The sequence below is a fragment of the Crinia signifera genome, chromosome 1, assembly GCF_055691185.1.
Source record: "Crinia signifera chromosome 1, ASM5569118v1, whole genome shotgun sequence".
NCBI classification, from domain to species: domain Eukaryota; kingdom Metazoa; phylum Chordata; class Amphibia; order Anura; family Myobatrachidae; genus Crinia; species Crinia signifera.
In genome coordinates, this window is record NC_139217.1 from 145,068,412 (window position 1) to 145,085,774 (window position 17,363).

At 45.3% G+C, this 17,363-nt stretch overlaps 1 protein-coding gene across 5 annotated transcripts in view; it reads left to right on the forward strand.

Annotated features, from left to right (window-relative positions):
• The window catches only part of PRSS12 (serine protease 12), a 164,596-nt gene extending 157,407 nt beyond the window's left edge, over positions 1–7,189 (forward strand). For 4 of the 5 annotated variants that reach the window (XM_083174465.1, XM_083174466.1, XM_083174464.1 and 1 more), the window contains exon 14: positions 1,968–7,184. In XM_083174465.1, coding sequence (XP_083030591.1) covers positions 1,968–2,275 — 308 coding nt within the window. In that variant the 3' untranslated portion in view covers positions 2,276–7,184. Of the gene's footprint in view, positions 1–1,967 lie in introns of all 5 variants that reach the window. The other variant, XM_083174468.1, reaches the window with a different exon arrangement.
• The last annotated feature ends 10,174 nt before the right edge of the window (positions 7,190–17,363 follow it).

The window sequence follows — 17,363 nt, forward strand, 5'->3', positions numbered from 1 at the left end:
TTAATACTACTATTGAAGGCCTGATTCAGAGGTGCATGCAAATCCCAACAAGATCATGGTTCCATACTTCACAGTTCTGAGAAAAAATATACCTTTAGCATAGCCATCGGGATTTGTACAATGACACTTCACCAGCGGTTTCTTTATTCTGCTGATGAGTTGCCAGCGTTTGCTTGTTCAGATTGGCTGCAGGAACTAATGGACCCCATACATTAGGCCAACTTGTCCCCTGAGCTCCCCCGCGAGAGCTTGATAAGAGATGGCACTTGCTATTTTTTACATGCGATAAATCGGATGTGAATTATCACATGTAACCCAGGGGGGGGGGGGGGGGGCCTGCAGGCATCGGTTAAAAAATTGATAAAATGGAGAGTGATAAACAACCACCCAATCAGCTCCTAACTGCCATGTCACAGGCTGGATTTTAAAAATGACAGGTAGGAGCTGATTGGCTGGTTGCTCATCACTCTCCGTTTTATCAATTTTTAAGCTTGATACATCTGGCCCTCTGAGAGACTCTGAGAGAAAGAGGTAGTGGGGGCATGCCAGCAGCTCACAGAGCGCTGGCCATATCCCTATAGTGATGGCATATGGGGGTGTGGTTCATGGCCGCAAAATCCCTACAAGGCCACACCCCTTCAGAAATGTTGTGAGGTATGGCTTAACATTGGGTGAGACATTTGCAGTAAAAGAGTTGAGTACTTTATGACAGGAAGGCTTTATGAAGAACTCAAGCAAATGCAAATCTACAGTATGCTGCCTTCCACCTGTAACTAACAGCACTGCAGTCTAGGAAAATCTAACCACGGCCATATGCTCCACTGCTAGCAGCCAGGTGGTTGCACATAGATTTGTTGGACCAAATGTTTTGGTTTTTAAAGGCAATTTATTAAATGAAGTCACGTTATTCACTGCCAAATCTGAACTGGCATTGCCGATTTTTTGTACATGGAAAGTACAGAAAAGAGGCAGAAATCCCAGACATTGGGCCCAATTCAGACCTGCTTGCTGGGCTCTGAACACACACAGCCCAATCAGTTAGAGCCGCCCTACGGAACGCATGCCCTCCTGCTGTACAGGACTGCAAACGGATGTGTATGGGTACACATCCATTTGCTAGCACCCGCACAGAGGAAAAATCCTTTCATGATTACTTACCATCAAAGGATTTCTCCTCCTCTGGCCGGTGCTGGCAGCTGCTGCGTGACCCAGGAGTCCCTCAGTAGCTGCTTGCATGGACGCAACATCGGGGAGGGTGCCAACGTCATGGACGCACCCCAAGCAGGCAGGGGAATGCCTGTGTTCTGTGGGGCCCATCCTGTGTTTATATGGGCGCTTCCACCGTTTTTGTAGGCACGTCCATGAAATGCCAATGGCCCACCCCGGAACGACCCCTGTCTGTCACAGGTGCCCAGCATAACCAGCTCCGGGCTGGTTTTAGAAATTCAGGGGAAAGAAACATCCTCTATCCTATCAGAGAGAGATTTGTGTGTAACTTTTTACTACTGTACTAAAAGCAACATGTGCTGTTTGCATTTATGATCACAGTATCTTGAAAGAATTAACAATTGGTAACATATTAAGCTCTGCATATGAAACAATACATGGCAATGTCATGACTGGGAGGCAAGAAGATAAACCAGCAATGAAAAAATATAATAAAGAATAAATAAAATAAATATCCCTCATTGCATATCCCATGGCTGGATATTAGCCACTGTAAAATCTCCTTGGAAGCCGAGCTGTCAATCATACCAGTGTTTGTTGAAGACATGCCCGCTATACATCAGTCACTGACAGCTCTTCTTTGCCAAATGTTTTTCTACACTGTCCTCTTTGACCTCCTGCTGGGACTGAAATCCATAAAATAACATTACTAGACTCGCCAGCCTATCGCTAAAATAATTAGCATTTTTACTTAAATCTCTGAATAATAATTTGTTTGTATTTGATGCATTTGCCTTTAGGTCGAGCATATTCAAGGACTTTGCAACAAGCTGCAGTAACATTATTACCCAAGAGGATCTGTGAAGAGCGGTACAGGAGTCGCTTTACTGGGAGGATGCTCTGTGCAGGAAGTCCACATGAACAGAAGCATGTGGACAGCTGTCAAGGAGACAGTGGTGGTCCTCTGGTGTGTGAACGGAATGGGGGAAGCTGGGTTGTTTTCGGAGTAACCTCTTGGGGTTACGGTTGTGGAGTTAAAGACTCTCCTGGAGTATACACAAAAGTGTCTGCTTTAATACCATGGATAAAAAATATGACCAATTTATAAGCAGCAGAGAATCCAAATGTTTCCAAAGAAGCTAGACCAAATTGTCTTGTACATTGCACTGACAGCACTCAAGTGCTTTAACGTATAGACTTTTCCTTACTAATGAGGTTGCTCTAAGAAAACAAGGTCAAGATGGCAGTGGGCATGGTTGGATCTAAGATGAAGAGGAATATGTGTACAAGAAGAAATGGACACAGTGCATCTATTGTACTCCAGGAGTAACTGTCTTGTGCTGAGAGCCCTAATTCATTTTAATCAGTAATAATTACTGATAATGATCCGACAATGTACTTTTTTTTATTGTTATCAATAAGTAAAGCATACTATTTTTACACATAATAAACAAGATGTTGAAAACGTGTAGAAAATAATAATATTTAAACATAATTAATGGTTAGTGTGTGTAGCTTACTAAACTGGGCCATGAGGTTATAAACTCCTGTTCTAAAAAGCGTACACTCAAGTATTATTAACAGATAACTAGATCAGTACTAGACAGTATTTTTCCCACCCTTATGCAATACAATTGCATCTGAGCAGAGAGGAGAGCGCAGGACACAGCCACGTGCTTGTGCCACAAATTACATTTATTCATTTTTCACCAGAAACGACTGCAGCCCCCAGACTGCAGCATTGACTGTGTAGTGCAGAAGGGGATCACTAAGCACATATAAACATACGTGTGCTCAATGCTTAAAGTGGTCCTGGAGAGGTGGGGGAACTTCTTTCCCTCTGCCACCTAATTACCCCCTCCCCCTATTAAGCAGAGACATGGCCAGTGGTAGTGTTTTTATCACCCCCATGCAAACTATAATGCATTTCTGTTAGAATTTCTGTGCATGGCCAAGGTGGAGATTGAACTAGTTCCAACTCACCATTACAGGTGGAAATCAGTTCCACATCCTCACCCGTCCCCATTTTAACACCTGTATGTGCTGGATGGAACCCCAGGGATTAGCAGCGCTGTACACATTGGGCTTCTTAAGGCACCCAGCTCCTTATTGCTACTGATGTGTACAGCGCTGCCAATTTGCGCTTAGCCATCTCATGTCCTGGTTCTCTGTGCAGATGCTTTGCATGGCGATTTATATAATTCTGGTATGGGATAGGAATCTTCATGCTCACAAAACTAAAAATATGTTCATTCATTTACTTTTTTTTTAATTTTTTGGCTAAAAATATCACTGACACTTCTTTATATCAATATAAGTATAACTAATGGTATTTGTCTTTGAACAATACATTCTTTAGTATTGCCAGTATTTATGAATACTTACAAAACACTGTTGGCAAAGGGTTAATGTGAAATTATATATACATACTAGCTATACTGTACATGCATGCACATTGTTTAATGTGGCTTGGATCCAGCCATTGATTGGTATAGGTATTACCATCTCAAGATGGATGGCTATTATCTACCATCAAATTCTATTTTTCTATGTTTAAGATGGCAAAAGTTGCAAAAGGCTATGTGTTTTCAGTGTGCGGAGAAAGCCCATTGAAATGTATCACCCATGGAAATTTCAGCGAATCACAAGCTGGCAACTTCTGTAACAACATTTTTGAAATTAGCTGCAAAGAAATAAAAAACTGTTGTCAAGCTGTTCCTGCAGGAACTTCCATGAGTTGTCACATGCCCTGGGAGGCAGAAATTACTGGGACTTTTAATATGGCAACATTTATTTCTGAGCTTTCGTAAAAAATAAATATGCAGTGTATATTTACATAAATGAGCAATTTTAATTAGCAATGTGTTTCCATAGATTTTCTGTGACCATTGAAATACATTATCTATTGAAATGAATGGTAAACTCCTGTCACTAGTCACAGGCAGTCTCATGTGCCGGAAACCAGGAAGATTATTTTTGAGATCACCATTTTGCTGTGCTACTCCTCACAAAGCAGACATGAATAATTTCACTGATTGTGACATGTATGGCAATGTTATTTTCTGTAGGTTTTGAAAAATTGGATATTTATATGGTGATTGCCTGTAGTAGACTTGGATGAACTGCAAATCATTATTTAAAAGTTTGGCTTTGCTGTGTATCCCAAAGTCATTGAAGGTAAAGTTACATTTATTTGTGATTAGAGAACCCAAATGATGCATTTAATAAGCTCCTGCTTGTACTATGCAGAAATAGCAAATATTATCATTATTATTACAGGCACTGTCCGGATGCGCACAAAGCTTATGATACAGTATAAGGTCAGCAACACCTACTGAACATGTTTACAGTAATAATATTAAGGTAAGTAGTGTAGTTGGGAATGGCATAGTAGCTCTAAAATGTCTTGGTTGACCCCAAAAGGTCAACGTGGATAAGGTCAATGCGGGAAAATGGTCGACACAAGGAAATGGTCTAGACATGAAAAGGTTGACATGAGTGTTTCACTTTTTTTGGTGTTCATGTCAACAGCTGAGCACATGAACCCGTAATTAGTGTACCACTATGCCCGCCATGCTTCTGGTCAGGCGACCTTTTCATGTGTCGACCATTGCCATGTCGATCATATTGGCCATATATACCGTATGTTGAACATATGTTGGCGACCTATTGACTGTCAACCAAGACATTGTCTGTCAGCCATATGGATACCTAAAAGCACTTAGCAGCTTTGCCTTTCTGTAGTATAGTCAGTTTTATTACTTTTTTTCTCTCCCTCTATCTTTTTTTTATTAATAACTGGTGATAATAAAGATTTGGTGTTGCAGCAATAGAATCTTTTTCTGCCTATTTACTATGATTGATAGTGAGCTCTGCGGCAACTGTGGCTAGCAGCAATAATAGGTGTCTTTCTTTGTCACTGGACAGTTTTTTCCCCTCTCCACATGCCCAGTGCTGCCGAGAGGTCTGCCAGGGCCCGGTAAAATTTTGGGGCGTGGTCCAATTGCGGGAGGCATGGCCTAATCATGGGAGGTGTGGTTAGGCCCCCTTAGTGGAAATTTACAGCTGCCAATTACTGACTCCACACGAACCGCCTGCCAGGCGTTACTTTGCACTCACCACACGCTACCAACAGGGACTCTGCGCCCGAAGGTGAGAAAACTGTGGAGGGCAAAGAGCTTCCAGAGACTCCAGGTCCCAGGCTCTTCCTAACACCAAGGGCCCGTCCACCCAGCAGCCACCGGCCTGTCACCATGCCCTGGGCTCAGGGACACGTGCTCTCTGAAGTCAGTAGCGAGGTTTAAACACAAGCATTTTCCCGCTGGGGCCACATGTGGAGGGGACAGTGAGATAGGCTGCAGCTGTTGGAAGTGACATGTATGGAAGAGGCTGGAACCCCTGAGGCTGGAACTCCTGCAGCTGCTGCTGTTATGTCCGCGTCGTGCGGCTGGATGCGACCTCTGACCTGAGCATAATGTGCTTAGTACAGAGATGCAGGTAGCAGCACGGGGATATCTTTAGCAACTGCTGTGCTGACTAGGGATGGCCATAGGTGCAGACACCATCGATGGTTGCCATCGATGGTGATTCTGTGCACAGCAATCAATAGTGGTAAACTATTTGATGGATAACCATTGATAGTTTTAGCTATCGATAGTCATCCATTATAATTAACTGAACGGCCCATGGGCCAATCAGAACTTTGGGGGGCGGGACTTTCAGGTGTTGGGGGACGGAGCCATGCTTCGTGTCCCAGCACCTTGAAAAAAAAAAGAAAACATTGGTTCTCCTTTGCTATCGATGTAGGGAAACCATCTCGTTCTCCTACATCGAGGGCAAAAGTATTTAACATCTGCCATAAACCATCAATGATTTCAAATAATCGATGGTCGATGACCATCCCTAGTGCTGACAGCATTAGCTTCTCATAGAATCATACATGAGAGCTCATGCTGCTGCTGCTGCCCAGGATGGGCGGGGGGTTGGGTCCCTCCATCAAGTCCGGGCCTGGGAAATAAGTGCTTGATTCAATATTAGCTATACTATTTGATAAACAATATGGAAAATGACAGTATAACACATTTAAATTGAAGCTACAAGAGGCTCAAAGCATCTCTCCATTATGGAGTCCTCCTTAGACTATGTTTTATTTATTCCATTTTTAGGCCACTCAGCTAAAGGAGACATTGGGGTCAATCCTGTTAGGTCCGAAGGTTGCGAGGTGCCATTTTCATGTGTTTAAAAGCTGAAAACGGCACCCGACTAAGCCGAATTTGCTTAAAATTGCTTGCACCCCTATGTAGGTGCAAGCGCTTTCAAGTGATTCACACTCGCGACTCATCTGCGCGGAATAGGATTGACTCCATTGATGGAATGGTAACATTCATGCTGAGTATATGCTAGACCAGGCCTGGCCATCCTGGCTCTCTTCCTACCTCTATGACTGCTCCTTCTTAGTCTGTCCTCATGACTCTTCCACCCCTGCACTTCCACTAACAGTAGGTGTCCCCCAATGCTCTGTTCTTGGACCTGGTCTCTCTTTATATGTCCCCATTAAGTGAGCTAATTCACTCATTCTATGCTGATGATACTCAAATCTACCTCTCCTGATCTCGCTCTCCTACTCTCCACACTTGCATTTCCAACTGTCTCTCTGCTATCTCTTCTTGGATGTCCCAGCACTTTCTTAATTTTAACATATCTTAGACTGAGCTGATCATCTTTCCACCCTCCCACATAACCTAACCTCCAAAAATTGTACTATCTAACCCCCAAGTATGCTTCCTTGGTGCTATTCTTGAGTCTTCTCTCTCCTTTAAACAGCACATTCAGCACCTTACAGTCCTGCCGTTTCCACCTCAAAAAATATTTCCAGGATCAGATCCTTCTCACCCAGGATGCCACAAAGTAATATGTAATAAAAGTAATATGTGAAACATATTACTTAGACAGTAAAGATGGCCCCCCTTCAACTCTGGGCCCCATAGCAGCTGCACCCCCTGCACCTATGGTAGTAACGCCCTTGTCCTGTTAAAATGAGCCAGAATGGTTTGGAACTGCATTTTGTCAGTTGGATTTGGAGGTGGAACACATTATGCCACTGCCAGCCCACTTTACCTGATGTGCCCAGTTGTGGTAGGTGGTGCAGCAAAGCCACTGTCTAAGCCTGTTGCACCTTCCTTAGCCACTGCTAGCAGCAGAAATTAGACAGAGCATGAAGTGCCATCAGTGTGTGTCTGCCTCGCAAGGAGGAACTTCCGGCGAGAACTGAACATGGACAGGAGGTAATGATATCCCAGGGAAGGATAAGTGTTAAAATGGCAAGTAAGTGATAAAGAGTTCAATAGGGGAATGGGGGGACAGGACAGCTACTATGGACATTATTTGTATAAGGGGCACTTCAACTGTGGGTAGTATGTGTATGTTGCACTACTGTGTGGTGTAATGTGCAATGGGTCACTACTATGGGGATACGGTCATTGGGTCACCGGCAAGTTGCTAGACAGTCATTAGGTCAACACCATTAGGTTGACATGCATTTAGGTCGACATGTATCTAGGTAGACATGCAGGAAGGTCGACATGAGTCTAGGTCGACATGGGTTAGGTCGACAGGGTCATTAGGTTGAAGTGGGTTAGATCGACATGGGGTTTTTCACTGTTTTTTTGAGCCGACATGTGCCGATTTCATGCCCAACCATCCACTAGGGTGCGGTGGGAGAACAAAATAGTGTGCCGAGCGTAGCGAGGCACCAAGCCCGAAGCATGGCAAGCCATGCGAGGGGACGCGGTGCGGTGTGGCATAATTTGAGTTGGGGGTATTATTGTGTGACCCCGCACCTTCCTTGTGAGACCACATGCCTGTGCTGCATCTCTTCAGTGGAATGTGCTCCGTTGCTCCATTAGACTCTCACTGATCTTTCAAAGCTAAATGGCCACTGAAAACCCACCTATTCATCAAAGTGTACGGATGGAGCGCCTCTCATACTGTGCCAGGAATCGCCAGAATGCCCCCACTGCCGATCGCTGAGCAGAGAGGTGCTTTATCTGACTGGGATGCGTGAGTGTTTCACAAGCACACGCGTCCCAGTCACTGAAAACCCTGCCCATCTCTGCTTCAGGGAGACGGGCAGGGTTAGGGGGGATGCAGGGAGATGGTGGGGTCCAGTGGGGGGGCAAAGGGAGGCGGCGGAGAGCTCAATAGGCATGGGGTGTGCAAGCATCCCGTCTGCGCGCAACCCAATCTGGAGGCAGGGAAATGAGTTCCATCACATCTCCAGAACCACTTTAAGCGCCACCCTGATGCAATTATCTTTATTTAACATAAACTTGTAATAAATTGCCTTGTACTGTAAGCTGTTGTTTTCTTGTCTTTACTTATTTATGTATTCTGTTAGGTGCCGCAAAACCCTTGGGTCACCATCTAAATAAATAATAATAAATAAGGTAAAGTAAAGGACTCTGCAAATGAGAGTTTACTTTCTGAGATAAGTGATAATAAGAGATTGTAGGAGCCATTGCATCAGTGAACAGTTTAGTTTACAGGAGGGAGTGTGGTCGTGGTCTGTTAGAATGGTTTAGAGTATTCTTGTATTGTATTGGAAGACTGAGCTTCCAAATATAGGGGTATGTAAGTAGATAGATTAGGCCACAATTACTGCATAATTAGTGTCTGTTATTTAGTATGATTGGGCAGCATACAGAGCCAAGGACCTGAATGGAGAACACTGAGGAGGGGCAACAACCTGGTGGTTTGTAGAGCAGAGGCAGTAGGTGGACCTACCTGTAGATTGGTATTTGAAGACTTAGGCCCTTATTCTGATCGATGCGGATATTCCCGCTTGCGTACGGGCCGCCGATGTTTATCTTCTGCGCATGTGCAGAGGTCACTCTGCGCATGTGCAGGCGATTTCGCCGCAAGGATTCTCTATACGCCGCACAGGGGGCGTAGAGGGGCGTGAGGGGCTACTTATCCTCATTACCCTATGCATACGCCCCGCGTTTCATGGGCGTTCCCATGCAAACGCGTTGCGTATGCATGGTAATGAGGCCGTGACGCGTGGGTACGGGGCGGGCATCTGACATCGCCGGATGTCAGCTGCCCGCCCCCTTACAAGATTTCACACGGACAAGTGTCCGTGTGGTCTTGTGTTGCGGGACCTGGTGGAGCGTGCGGCCCTGCATTCGATGTTCGGCGACCATCGAATGCAGGGGCTGCTCCCACCATGGAGGAGGCGTATCCCCGTCCAATTTCATGCGGATCGCCACATATCCGCGTACGGACGGCCGTGGCGATCCGTATGGAAGGCGGGGATTCGCCTGCACGGTCGGAGCCGCATATGCGGCTCCGGCCGCACCAACCAGAATAAGGGCCTAAATTTGGCCCGGGGAGCAGCTGATTTGAGAGCTTTTACAGATGGTCTAGTCCAGTGGCCAGAAAGAAGTATGAATTTCATACTATAGGCTTGCTGTATATGAGTGTTAAGGAGCCCATACACGGTCCGTTCATCGGATCCGTTCTGTGCTTAAACAGCACACATCGTATCGGATCGCATCCCTTGTGCGTGCATTGTGCAAGCACTGCGATACGATGTTTACCTAGTATAAAAAGTATGTGCACCACATACTTTTTGTACCGTACTATGTGATGTGCGGGAGCGTGCATCGCATAGTACAGAACAGAGCCGGTCCGCAATGGACCGTGTATGGGCTCCTTTAGTACTTTCTACTGTCAGATCTGCATACCAGAATAAGATATCAGAATTATTTTGGAACTCTATACCCTCTTCTAGAATAATGCCACTAACATATAATGGCAAGGTGCCAAGCATTTGGCTGACCAGGAGCCACACAATGCATACACACATGTACAAAAATGAGGACCCACTGAACTGATCCATCTTGTTAGAGTTTCATGGGCATGTAGGCTGACTTCTGTTCTCGTTCACAGTGTTGGGACAAAGATGAGATGCCAGCATGGGGTGGAAGTAAATTCCAAATATATGGCTGGGTGGGAGGGAATTGTACAAGAAAACTCCTGGAAATTCATAATAAACTGAAGGATTCTTACTATAATATAATCTACTATTACCATGCTCCTATCCACATCACACAACTAAATGCGTTACCCAGCTCATGTCAAAAAATTATACATTTGGAAAAACCATCTCAAAACCAAAATTTGCACTAAATATTTCTGTCTTTTCATTAATATGTGTACAGGACACCGAGCCGGGCATTGCAAGATGATTATGTTCTTTGTGCAGCTAAATGTTTTATTTTTGTACATGGAACACCATTAGGATACTACAGAATGTCCCTCTACTGCACAGATATATAGCCAATATATTGACCTTAGAACACACTTACTTTGATGTATTCTTTATAATTGCCATGATTAAAGGTAATACACCATTTCCACATACTGATAGTTATATTACTGTGTAGAGTGAAGACATGGGTGAAGGGTGGTTAACCCTCCATCCACAGCTGGTGACAGATGGAGAGAGGCAATGTAGAAAATAGCGCATTCAGAAGCTGAGTTTGAAGGTGAGGGGAGCAATTACCATACACTACTGTGAATACTACATCATAGCCTCTTTCCCAGATGAGAAGGTGAACACAGAGCACAGTCTATCTGGTAACTGCATAGTGCACATCATCCCTCTTCAAGCTGCAGCCTCCCATTACAGAGAAACTATCATAAAAATGATGTGTATATCTGTGCTTACAGAGGCTATAGCTATTATCTATTCCATAGAGAGATAATACAGTGCAGATATTACAGCTGGATTCTTGGAATTTGTTCCATGCAGTACAGCTGATATCTGATTTTATTATATCTCTATGAGGCATTAATTCATTTAACTGTTATCACTATACTAACTATACTATATAGAGCATAAATATGTTCTCTCCGAGAAAACCCGGAAGACTCCTGAACCTTAGTTGGCTCTCCTAGATGCCTGGAATAGTAGGAAAGCTTCCTGAGACTGACCATTGCCCCTAGTGCCATCCAGTTTTCTTGGTACGTAAGTGCGCTGAATTCCATTATCATTGCCCCACCCCATTGCAACATTGTTTTAGGCAATGGGGCCATAATGAAGTGGGTGAGGCATCGTGCCCTTGCATTACCACCTGGCTGTTCCATGCTCCCGAGAATCTCCCGGAGGGGGCAGATGTGATCTACAGTCATGTTACATCGCAGGTTGGCTGTAGGTGGGCAGAGTGATCTTAGGGCCTTCATTGGACGGGACCTGATCACAAAGCTGTATTTTAGCAAAGCCATGATGCACTGCAGGTGGGGCAAATGTAACGTGCAGAGAGTTTTATTTGGGTGAGTTATTTTGTTTCTGTGCAAAAGAGTAGATACTGTCTGCTTTATTCTAAAGGTGCATAAACAAGGTGATATTTGACCTTCCAATTTGGACAGATGGAGTCGTTGTTATCGTTTTCATCCAGCACACCAGCTGCTGACATTTGGCGGTTGGGGCGCTGGCAAACATGGACGCTCAAGCGTCTCACACACTCGTCCATTGCCATGAATGGGAAGCGTCTCTGACCTGCGTGCTCCCCATTCACCTGCGCAGGCTGACGATCACCGAAATGGGAGCTGCTCAGTTGAGAGCAGCTCCATCTGTATGTAGTCAAATCTGGAAGAGAAGTTAGCACAAATTGTACAGTGTGTATACAGCTTGCAATGCCTATGTGCACCCCAGTGGGATTGGAATTGCAAGAAAAAATAAACATCAAGCAAGAGAAAAAAGGACTGTTATTTTGGGAGCGCACTTCAAGGAAAAAAGTATACATAAAATGTAACTTTTAATGTGTTATGTTCTAAAAAATCCCATTATAGGGTATGATGGGAGGCCGCAGTGAATTTTTAGGGGTTAAAACCACACATACAAACATATATACACGCAGATGGTGTTATAGTGAAAAATTAGAAGAGAAAAGTGATCTTAAAAAGATATGTAACTGAAAATGTCAATTTTATTTATTCCAGCAAGAAAAAATAGACTCCAGGCAAGCCAATTGTTACAATATTATATTCAGTGTATTGTTCTATTCTAGTCAAAATTGACCAGAGTCAAAATCTCAAGTAAATATAGTGAAGTTTGTATGGTTCAAGGTAAATCGCATAGTCAAAGTAGTACACAGCCAAAAGAGAGGACACATTTTGCTCCTTCCAATTCCTGTTCAGCAAAATAAGCCATTTATAGCTGAGCATTTAAACATCTACCACATGTAATGGCAATCCTAATGTCCACTCATCATAATCATGATCTACTCAACCCATTTGAGAGGCTAAAACAAGCAATTATTTTAGGAGAAACACGGAAAGATTTACTTTAATGAAATTTTTAAAACTTGGACCTACTATAGTTACTCTTTGATGATGCATTTACAGCTGTGCACACGGCACTTTTCACATTTTCTGCCACAGCAAGGAATACCTCTAGTTCACAGATGTAGTGAGTACATGTGTATGTGTAATGTGTAATGTGTAATGCCCAAGGAGCAGAGGACTAGTCAGGTTCACTAGTGCAAAAGCAGGCATACTACAATGGCCATGATAATTGGGGTCCATCATGTTTCTAAATATAGAACACACTACTGCTGTTAGAAAAAAGTAATATGGGTAATATAAAGGATTGGAAAACATAAATAGACCCCAAAATATTTATTTTAACTTTTATTAAATCCAAGCAATAACAAAATTATTTTCAGAATCTACTGTTCTGTACTAGACATGATAAATAATATCTGAACCAGTGGTCGAAGTGGGCCGGTGTGCAATGGTATGGCATACTGTTCAGAGGCAGCAGGAGTTGGGGGAGTGGCCAGCCGTGCAGGTAAAAGAGGTAACTCTGTTATACGCTGTGCATTTCTCTAGGGGCCAGATGCACTAAGCTTCAAAGGTGATAAAATGGAATCGGTACATCTGTCAGACCACACTTAGGTCTACAGTCATTAGGTCGAGCCCACTAGGTCGACTGGCAGGAAGGTCGACCTGACTTAAGGTCGACATGGGCCAAGGTCGACATGACTTAAGGTTGAATTTGCATAAAGGTCGACTGGCAGGAAGGTCGACTGTTAATAAGGTCGACATGGGTTTTTCGCTGGTTTTTGACCCGAATGTCGACACAGTCGACATGGACACAGTTGGCAATGAGAATCGGACCCTCACATCGCTCGCTTCGCTCGCAATGCTTCGGGCACGGTGGCTCGCTTCGCTCGCCACAGCTTTGATAACCTCCTCCACGCCCTAGTGGATGGTAGTGCATGAAATACCGCCTGTCGGCACATGTCGGCTCAAAAAACAGTGAAAAACCCATATCGACCTTATGACCAGTCGACCTTTATGCAAATTCGACCTTAAGTCATGTCGACCTTGGCCCATGTCGGCCTTAAGTCAGGTCGACCTTCCTGCCAGTCGACCTAGTGGGGTCGACCTAATGACTGTAGGCCTAAGTTCATTCTAATAGATGACCGCTTCCCGATAAAATGGAGAGTGATAAACAGCTAGCCAATCTGCTCCTACCTGCCATGTCACAAGCTGTGTTTGAAAAATGTCAGACAGGAGATGATTGGTTGTTTGTTTATCACTCTCCATTTTATCACTTTTGAAGCTTAGTGCATCTGGCCCTAGGTATTGATGCAAAGCCGCCTCCCTCCCATTTTCACTACCTGCCACTGCAGTGCCCGGCTCTCCTACCATTGTCCGTGTGGTCTCCACTGCGTGCACTTGCTTTAATAGCTCTGCCACTGTGGTCTATGCCGGCTTGCCTCATGCCTGTTGCTGTATCCCCTGCCACTATGTTCTCATTAGGTGTCCTCCAGGCGTAGCCTGTCTCTCTACCCTCATCCAGTCCACCGCTGTTTCCCCCGCCGGCTGGCCCAGAACTTTTGCTGCTGTCACTCTTTTCGGTAGTTGGGTGTCCATGGGGTGACCTGGCTCTCCACGCTCCACCCATCCACCACTGGATCCCAGCCTAACGTCTTGCCCCTGACTCTGCAGTCTGCATGAAGTAAGTGTCTGTGTCCCTAAATATCTTAAAATGTCATATGTGGACAATTATTTCAGCTAGCAATCAGCTGCTGTTTAATGCTTTGCATTTTAGGGAGAGGCTGGATATTAGGGGTTAATATTTATTAATGTAATTATCTGTTCTGCTTATATTTAATAAAGAAAAAACAACATACATTTGTGCAGCAATTGCAGATACTTTCTATTGCGCATATTTTACAGAAAGGCTGTTAGACACGCCACTACGATAATAAAAAGGGTTGTTCCTTAAGGACACACCCCCTTTGTATTCCCCTTTTCTGAGCACAGGATCCCTTTATACTGTATCTTCCATACCCCCACTTCAAAATTTCCACTTCGAGCACTGATCTGGACACTAGGTTTTTATAACACATAATAACCCCCACCTCTGTACCAACGAGCCAGTAATATGTTTTCATGGATGCCACCCTCTCACTGCCCCTAAAAAGCCACAGCCTGTCATACCAGTGCTATATGACACTCACACTGAACATTGGTATGTATGAGAGCAGATAATGTTGAGAAAGTCATAGGGAAGATTCCTGGTGGGCCGCTGTACTTATTGGGCTGGGAGAAGATAGACTGGTGGAGTTATTGTGTCAGCGGTAGAGGGTGGCAGGCTGGGAAATCATTCAGATGTTTTTAAAAAATGGTAACTGCACTTTTGTGGCTAATTGTATTTTTGGTACTTGTTTACTAGCACGGTGCCTACGATATTCAGTCGTATGGCATCTTATACATTGTATGGCATCGCATGCCATATACCCACATGCGATTTTAAAATTGTATAAGCACCCTAATGGGCCACGCCACCCCCACTGTCAACGTCAACCCGAAGCGTGGCGAGCGCAGCGAACCGTCGAGGGGCGGCGTTATGCGTCCTCCGACCTTTTCATACCCCCACTATACACGTCGCCGTGGAGTTGATTTTATATAGTGAGGCGAGCCACCGAGCCCGAAGCGTGGCGAGCGCAGAGAGCCCCGCGAGGGGACGCGTATTACTTTACATGTATTCCGCTTGCCACGCTTCGGGTTGGAGTTGATAGTAGGGGTGTCGTGGGGGTGCTTTTAACATTGTAAGCACCCATTACGGTGCTTATACAATTAATAATCTTATAGGGTCCATTTAACATTGAAAACACCCATTAGGGTGCTTATACAATATACCATCGCATTGTATGGCATTGTATGGCATGGTATACGATTTAAAAATTGTATAACATCGGGTACCATTGCGTCGCATCGCATACCATTGTAAGGCTTATGGTATACGATGCGATGGGCGCCGTGCTAGGAAACAAGTACCGTATTTTTTTACCACATATCACACAAATCATTATGTGTATCATTGGGCAGACATGCTTTTGTGGGTTTCCTCCAGGTACTCTAGTTATCTCCCACACTCCAAAATAAACTGGTAGGCCAATTTATAAACCCTAGTGTGTAAATGTGTTTATGCGCTGTGGATCTCACCCGGAACACCAGAGGATGTCTCTTCCCCTCTCTGTCAGTCAAGAAGTTAATGGGCGAGATTTAGTGGGTTTACCGTTTTTTTGATATCGCATTTTTTTACAGAAATCGTGTATTTAATGGCTGGCGTATTGCCGCATGAAAAGTGCGATATATGGCAATATACGGCGATATGGTGCGAATTGAGTCGATGTAATACGCCATAAAAGTGCCATTTCCGGGTTAGGTCATGTGCGTATTTGTGGCCAACCGGAATGCGATTTAGACCAATACACCTGATCAGCCCATACAACATGCTAACCTATTGGCCCACCTTAGTCCCTTGCAATACGCATCACACCCCCTATATAAAGGGGCGCAGACGCCATTTTACCCTTTGAAAGGGAGTAAGGCGTTTGAGATGGAGAGGAGAGGAGCAGTCATAAGGTGCAGAGAAGGCAGAGGGACAGCCAGCTTGGGCCCAAATACCCCAACCACTGGGAGAGGTAGGGGAGTGAGAGGCAGCACTGTCAGAGGCAGGACAGGGACAGCCAGCATGCTCCCAGCAAGAGCTGTGCCAGGGAGAGGCCACATGGTGGAAGCTGAGCAGGTGGCTATGGAGGATGAGGAGGAAGAAGGCACAAGCCATGCGATATAATGACATCAAGCGCCTCCTCAAAGCCAAGCTTGCCCAAGCTTGCCCTGGAGAAGAAAGAGGCCTGTCATACAGGAGGTGGACCTAGGCAGCAAGTCAGCTTTAAGGTCTATGAGAGGCTGCTACGCCGAATCATCCCACCGGAGGTGCTTCCCGGCATCCACATTGCTGACACAGATAGGCCCCCCACTCCACCGCCAACTAGTAAGTGTCCACACATGTCAACTTCACATTTTGCAATGTCATGTGCGCATGCAATAATGGTGGAATGCTTTATGTGTCCAATAGATTGCTGTGTGTGGAACTACATATCCCAGCCAAAACACATTTGGCTAGGTTTCATTGTTAAATAATGGACTGTGCATTTGCTGGGTTATGTAGTTCCACCGATCCAAATAATGGCCCTTATTCTGGTTGGTGCGGTCGAGCCGCATATGCGGCTGCGACCGCACCAGACGAATCCCCGCCCACCGTACGGATCGCCACGGCCGTCCGTACACGGACGGCTGGCGATCCGCATAAAAATGGTGGAGGCTACGCCTCCACCATGGTGGGAGCTGCCCCCTGCATTCGATGGTCGTCGACCATCGAAGGCAGGTCCGCACGCCGCGGCAGCTCCCGCAAGCTGAGACCACACGGACAATCGTCCGTGTGGTAGCTTGTATGGGGGCTGAAAGCTGACATCCGGCGACGTCAGCTTTCCGCCCCCATGAGTTGCGTCATGGCCTCATTACCATGCGTACGCCCCGCGTTTGCATGGGAACGCCCATGAAACGCGGGGCGTACACATAGGGAAATGAGGGCATGATGCCTCTCACGCCCCTATACGCCCCCTTTGCGGCGGACGAAATCCGTCTGCGGCGAAGGGGGCTGCACATGCGCAGATTGACCTCTGCGCATGTGCAGAGTAAAAACATCGGCGGTACGGCCGCACGCGGGCCGTACCGATCCGATTAGAATAAGGGCCAATGTGTGCTGTCCTAATCACTGTAGGGCTGCAGTGTTCTTGATTGTTAATCCATATCAATCCTCTGGGTAGTTG